Below are 7,332 nucleotides of genomic sequence, written 5' to 3' on the forward strand. Positions count from 1 at the left end.
CGAGCCTTGTGCTTTATGCTGGGATGGGGGGGGGGCACAGGAAGCGGGAGGGAGAGAGAGAAAGAGCCAGGGACAACAACTTCACATTAGAAAGGTATAGTAATCATCCACAACTATTTTCAGTTGCAGATGATAAAGGATTCAGAAAGTTTATTCATGCAGGCCCAATGCATGTTATTTTTGTTTTCATATTTTAATTTATATTTAATTGTGTTGTGGTTTGCAGTGTTTTGTGTTGTTTCACTTTAAATTTGTAAAAGGAAAAAGCTGAAAATTTAAATAGATAAAGGTTGAAATGTGAATAGTTGGTTTTGGTATTTTTTTGTATTTGTATTAATTTATGGATTTATTTATTACATTTTATGTGGAGTGAATAAATAAAAGTATATTTACGGTGGCCCCTACAGACAAAGAACGTACAAACTTCAAAACACGTACAAACCCCGAAGCAGTAAAAGCTCCAAAACATGTAAAAACTCCAAAACACGTACAAAACACAACAGAAGTGCTCCAGAATGCTAGGTGCAGTGTTGAACTTTTGTTACCTAGTGGCTACACAAGCCAGCAAGTACCAACGACCGGATTTAGTGTGTGGTAGTAACAGGTAAATGAACTTTTTTTTTAAATTATTTGAATATATATGAATGCTTGTGTATTTATGCAATACACATATGCTTTCATGCTTTCAATTGTGTAATTTAAGTGATCTAGGTAGCTCTGTTTTGGAAGTTCAGTTCAAGCTAGAAATGTGTTTTGGAGTTTGCACGTGTTTTGTCTCTAGGGGCCACCGCATATATTTATATATAAACATATATAAATAAAAACACTTTTTTAAATTCCTTTTGTGCATAATTTTATATTATTGTTAATAATAAATTAATTAAAGCAACAAAACAACCTGAAGAGCCGGTTCGGAGCCGAAAGAGCCGGCACTTTTTAGTGAGCCGAGCCGAAAAAGCCGGTTCTCTAAAAAGAGCCGGAAATCACATGACTACTCTGCAACCACCTCAGCTACTGCATCGTTGAGACTGCTAGATATGTATTGTGTTTACAACTCGGAAACAAGATGAAATTAGCTTTGCATGAATGCTAGAGGTTTCGGCAGCACCTGATTGTTTTTGCAGCTCTGTGCTCACTACTGCCCCCTGAAGGGTAAAAGCTGAACTAAAGGTAAAGTATGGGCATGAACTTGCACGACACTTTTTTTTTTTTTTGCTGAAAGTAATATTTTCCTTTGTGGATGACATCCAAGTCTCACTCCAGTCACTCCATTTTCTTTTCTTTTTGACAGTTTGACTTTCACTGTGCAATGCCTATGCTGCATTGCTCAGACTGTAAAGTTTAGGTTCATTCGGCTAGCTCTAATTTCCCTCGGGCTGCCACAGCGGATGGATCCGTATTGTTTGATTTGGCACAGATTTAAGGGCAGATGCCCTTCCTGACGCAACCCGTCCTTTTATCTGTGCTTGAGAGACAGGTGTCGTACCATTTCTGTTAGCTCCTGGTTTCGAACCACAGAGTTTTCACGTGTAAAGCGCATGCGTTAAAGGTTTCAGCTAAAGGTAAGCTCCTTTTTTTGTGCGCAATCAAAAATCTGAGTTTGTAGCTTCCGGGAAAATTTGGGACAACAGACCGTCTCCTAGCCAATCCTAGTCTGACCTTAAGGAAATGCGTTCTGACATATTTTACCCAGAAATTACATAAAATTGAAATTTTAAAAAATGTAAATCGGGTAAATAAACTTTAGTAAATAAGTAAATAATTTTTTTCATGAAAAAGAACTCGTGCCTCGATCCTGTAACCAAAATGTTAAAGTCAAATGATAACTGGATGATAAGCTGGTATGAACTGACCTCCTTTAAGTCTTGGTGTCAACTTTATTGTCACATCCCAGAACTATCCTATCCACAGTGGCGCAGGGCGTTCGCCACCACAGTCGTTAAATTATAGCATGCTTCATGCAGATCAGCTCCATCTTATGTGGGATTGGCTATCTGCATCATTGTAGACGGTCCCTCTTCGTTCAGAGGTGAGTCTCTTCAGCACCTCCCCGGCACTGCTTAAACATCCCCGCGACCGCCTGCCGGAGACAGTTACTGCGCGCGCCACACCACGAGGGCATCCGTCTCCTTTTCTCTTGCTGCGTAACACACAATACAGTACGGATTTAATGCAAAACGAAATTTTGCATCACGCAGTGGTTTTCCATCTCGCCCATGAGACAAACTTGGGGAATATTTAAAGATGAACCTGCCGTGGACACTTAAAACACTTGAACCCACACAGAAGCGGTGTGTTCTGTGAATGCTGAAAAAAAAAGCCCAGTTACAGGTAAGATAATAACTTCCAAGAGCAACTGATAGGGATGTGTTAAAAAATGTACGAAAATAAAGGAGAAGTCAGATTTACGGATTAATGAATTAAAAACGGGAAACTGAATGTGCTTGAGCCAAAGAAATGTCTCGCCCGTTTTCCGTGGGCTGTGGTAATTTTGTTAACTGTTTACACAGGCGCAATTTCACAACACACATAACCAAACAATATCCTATCCTATTTGTATACAGAGTTTCCTAATATAGTTAATGAATGACTTAACCTCACTCTTTCAGTTTGTCTTTTCTGAACCAGATTTGTGTCATTGTCTTGTCTTCTGCTAAAAAAACAAAAACAGGTTCCTGAAGGCTTTTAGCTACAAAATACTCTTTTTACCATCTTTGCTGGAAGCAAACTGCATTCCTGACTCCTTTCTTCCTGTGCTGGCTCTTGGCTGTATATTTTTATAGGGAGAGATAGAGAATACCTGTTGCTCAGTTTGCACAGTACCTCAAACACAGCATTTTTTCCACAATATACCAGACACCTGCAGTGTTTAGGTGTGTGATTCATTTTTCATCTACACAAGTGCTTTAGGCACCATGTTAATCGTGTCTGTGCTCTGCCTCTATAGAACTAATCACTAATCTTATTTATTCTTTGCGATGGGAATGTGCTTTTTCCAGTTTCCAACTGATAGGTAATACAACAGTGTAAGCACCCGAACAACAGTAACATGTGGTCGGCTGTTTACCAAAATACAAGACTGCAGGCAGAGTCCAACCTTTCCTGCTGCTATGGAGAAAATGATGCACTGGCATAATAAAACCTCTTATCTTTTTGGCTTCAAACTAAGTTGTCAGACCACGTTTGCCTCTTGTGTACTGGCAGTGAAAAGCACTTCAGTCTCACTGCAACAAGGCTATTGGCAGTGCCGTGATTCCCCCGATTCAATTACTTAAGCTGAGATAAATTTACATCCATGCCTTCCCCCTAATAAATTGGGGGGTGGGGGGGAAATGTGTCAACAACGAATCCAAGGTGGCTTGTCACAGCTGATCGTTTTGCAGCGTGTGAAATGAAAGAATTTCCCCCGGGAGAGCTTATGGCTTTAGGGGGTGTGGAGTGATTTCCCTCGGTAGCAGTAAGCCTGACCGAATAAACGCGCAAAGGTCTAACCTCAGGTAGAAAGCACCATCTAAGCTTCTGTATGAGAAGATATTCCTCCTAAGACATGCTGTTATTCAGGTCTGTTCTCAACAGAGATACAGATAATCATGGTGTAGACTATTAGATTCCCTATATAAACTGCTGGCCATACGTGTGGAAAAAATACAAATTTTCTTATTGCTACATCGTGTGCTCGCATGTGGACAGTTTTCTGCCATATAATAGCCACTCATATCATCTGTCCGCAACATAGCTTCTCTTGTGCTTGTGTCCAGGTGGGATGTCATAATCAGTGCGACACAGAGAGACTGAGGTGTCATGGACTCGTGGATCTTCCCGTCATCCCCTCCGAACCTGTCGGAGCACCTCATGTACGACAGCTTCATGCAGGACAATGAGTCCATCCCCCACGGGAACTACACAGACCACAGCTTCAACAGAACCAGCACGGTGGTCATCACCTGCATGTACTTTCTGGTTTGTGCTATGGGGCTGTGTGGAAACGCTCTCGTCATCTATGTCATTCTGCGCTACGCCAAGATGAAGACAGTTACTAACATCTACATCCTCAACTTGGCGGTGGCTGACGTGCTCTTCATGCTTGGCCTGCCGTTCATTGCCATCCAGTTGGCCCTGGTGCACTGGCCTTTTGGACCCGTGCTATGCAGGGTCGTGATGACCGTCGACTCCCTCAACCAGTTCACTTCTATCTTCTGCCTGATGGTCATGAGCATTGACCGCTACTTGGCCGTGGTGCATCCCATTAAATCCACAAAGTGGAGGAAGCCACGCATGGCCAAGACTATCAATCTGGCAGTGTGGGGGGTGTCGCTGATGGTTAACCTGCCAATTGTTATTTACAGTGGTGTAATTACAAAGCACGATGGCTGCTTCTGCACCATCGTATGGCCTGAACCTCAAGAGGCTTACTACACAGCATTCATGTTCTACACATTCATTCTAGGCTTCTTCCTGCCCCTCATGGTCATCTGCCTTTGCTACCTGTGCATCATCATCAAGGTAAAGTCCTCGGGCATCCGTGTGGGCTCCTCCAAGAGGAAGCGCTCAGAGAGGAAAGTCACCCGGATGGTGTCCATCGTGGTGGCAGTGTTTGTTTTCTGCTGGCTGCCTTTCTACGTTTTCAACGTCACATCAGTGACGGGCACCATCAGCACCACCCCGATTCTGAGAAGTACCTTTGCATTCGTGGTGGTTCTAGGATATGCCAACAGCTGTGCTAACCCCATCCTTTATGCCTTCTTATCAGAGAACTTCAAGAAGAGTTTCCAAAATGTCCTGTGTCTTAAAAATGTGGGAGGGCTGGACGAGGTTGATCGAAGTGATAGCCGACAGGACAAATCTCGCATGATGAATGACCCGACGGAGACCCAGAGTACTCTGCTCAATGGGGACCTGCAGACAAGCATCTGAGGGGCGGCTGATTGGACTCGTGTACACACTCTCAGAAACAGTCATCAGTTACCAAACTCTCTAAGGTTTCATCAGGAAGAACATTATTAAATATTAAACTTATTAAAAACCAACACAGAGGAAAAATCAAAGGCATGCCAAACTGCAGTGTCCCTCTTGATGTATTATCAGGTTCTAAGCAAATCTATTATAACATAATAACACAAATTCATAAATGCTGTCTTTAGGCTGTGGATGAAATGCAAATTTAATCTCCTCAGTCCCGAGTGTATTAACTCTGAAGTAACTAAACAGACGCCAACACCCAATTGCAAATGTGCCCAATTAACCAGTGTAGTAGAGACCCAGCACTATGTACAGAGTTTATAGCAGAGAGGCTGTGCCAAGTTTACACATTTTTGTATTGGCTGAAAATAACAAGAGAACAGTGTGCTCAAGATATTGTGTAACTGCAGATTATTTGCTTCTTTTCGGGAAGTATTTTGACAGTAAGCAAAATAGAAACTGTATTTAAAGAAAATCAGAAAATGTATATAAATATATGAATCTCTCAATCCTGTCTTGTACAAAACAGCTGTAGAACATAACGAATGTCACTGCTGTTGTGTGTCGTTATGTTCTGTAAATAGCTACTTTTTTCTTATTTTTGTGAGTGATTTTCCTTGGAAGACAAATGTATCTCGTGTAAATATGAATGTTCAGTAGGCCACCAAATATTTAGTCCTGTGTCACTTTTTCCCTGCATTACACTATGTACATATATAATTTAAGTCCCATTAAAGGGTACTGGCTTGACAGTTTATCAAGCAAGCCTCTAACCAAAGTGCTGCTAAGATGTATAGACATTTCGTAGGGTTGTAGTACCATGGTGGTATTAAATAGAGCAATGTTACCTTCCTGTTTTACTGGATTTTTCACAACACTGCTTATTATTTAACGACATCTACCATATAATAATCTTGCTGTCATTGTTTGCAAAGTAATAATTACCAATTAGCTTAAATTTGGGGGAGCTGTTTCTAAATGATTAAGAATGAATCCAGAGTCTTTTTATTATGTTTTTTTCCAAACCTGAAACCTGTTACGATAATTTCTTATTTATAGTTATTTTACTGCATTTTTTTCTGTCCACCGGTTTCCCAGGAGCTGCAGTGCGCATCAAAGGGTACAGATGACTTGATCTATATCTTAAATCAGTTCCTGTATCTGGAGGCTGAGCTTCCACATCACATATTATTAGTTAACACTTTGTATCCTTTGACTCTGACCCATCGTCCTCCGTGGCGTCTTGGGGCTACATTTTGAGTGTGGTTTCTAACACTTTTTGTCTGCGTGTTGTGAATTTGTGAAGGGCTAGAACACTTATCCTAAAGAGGCTGTGGTGTTCCTTTTTAAATCGTCACTGTGCTGCTCCAGGAGTCCACAGTTCCTTCTGGCAGCCCGTGACCTCTCTGTTCCTATAGTCGGATTACTATCTTTGTGTTTATGAAACATTTATATTAGATGTGGAGGTTTCTTCAAAAGCATCAAAGCTACTGATAGATTTTAATTAATTCATGAAGAATCGTGACTGCCCATGTGTTGATGTGAACATGTCAGCTAGCACTCTCTAGCAAACAAGAGGTAAAATACGTGTTACTACTGCCTTAAGCATGTCGAGTTCAATATGTACTTCTTTGTGTGAGTGTTTACATGATATGCAGAAGTGCACACACACACACACACACTTAGTCACACCCCATCCATAACTAACCAAATTCCATATCCAGCCTGGCACTCTCTCTGCAGTATTGCTGCATATGTTAACAGGATTGTAACTTCTTATTAGCATTGAAAGACATGGAGCACCTCTAGTGTCCTATATTTCTATAGCAACAGTGACCAGTTGGTATTGGTTGCATAGAAACATTTATAGCAGGACAATAATAGAGAGATGACTCCAGGAATATATTATGACTAGATGTTGCTCAGAAGACTGAAGAAGAAGAAAAAAAACTCACCATCTCTGAGCTATGAAACCAAACACATCAGATACATGTGAAAGCTTATAGTCTGTATTAGTATGTGTGAGCAAAATAAACACCTTGCATTAAGTATCATGGTAGCAGATATCAAGGGAGAGCTGTGTTACTGCTGTTTATTAATGCTGATTTCTTAAAATCCATTTTTTCCTTTAAAATATCTGAATTGATTACATTGCCTGTTCTATTGGTGTTTTATTTCACTTTTCTTTGTTTTGTGAATGTTACCATTCCTGTATTTTGGGATATATATGTTCTCCCAGCTCCTGTTTAGTTAAATTAAAGTGAAATAGTTATCTAATGAGATGAGATGAGATTGTGTATAGTTGTGTTGAAACTAAATAAAGAATATGTTCAAAAATCATTTGGTGCAGTCTTTTAAAACTGACCTTTGTCA

The 7,332-nt window shown here is 40.7% G+C and overlaps 1 protein-coding gene across 3 annotated transcripts; it reads left to right on the forward strand.

The window, feature by feature from the left end:
- The first annotated feature begins 1,431 nt into the window (after positions 1–1,431).
- Positions 1,432–7,089, forward strand: LOC102291375 (somatostatin receptor type 2-like). 3 transcript variants are annotated; one of them, XM_005936188.2, is made up of 2 exons: positions 1,432–1,562; positions 3,759–7,089. In XM_005936188.2, the coding sequence occupies exon 2, from the start codon at positions 3,802–3,804 to the stop codon at positions 4,912–4,914; it is 1,113 nt and encodes a 370-aa protein (XP_005936250.1). In that variant the 5' UTR covers positions 1,432–1,562; positions 3,759–3,801; the 3' UTR covers positions 4,915–7,089. The 3 variants fall into 3 exon arrangements, with proteins under 3 accessions (XP_005936250.1, XP_005936251.1, NP_001274338.1); XM_005936189.3 differs by lacking the exon at positions 1,432–1,562 and adding an exon at positions 2,013–2,331; NM_001287409.1 differs by lacking the exon at positions 1,432–1,562 and having other exon boundaries at positions 3,757–5,409.
- Positions 7,090–7,332: the final 243 nt, after the last annotated feature.

The sequence above is a fragment of the Haplochromis burtoni genome, unplaced genomic scaffold (assembly GCF_018398535.1).
Source record: "Haplochromis burtoni strain Fernald_Lab_line unplaced genomic scaffold, NCSU_Asbu1 Contig_209, whole genome shotgun sequence".
In the NCBI taxonomy this organism is placed as follows: domain Eukaryota; kingdom Metazoa; phylum Chordata; class Actinopteri; order Cichliformes; family Cichlidae; genus Haplochromis; species Haplochromis burtoni.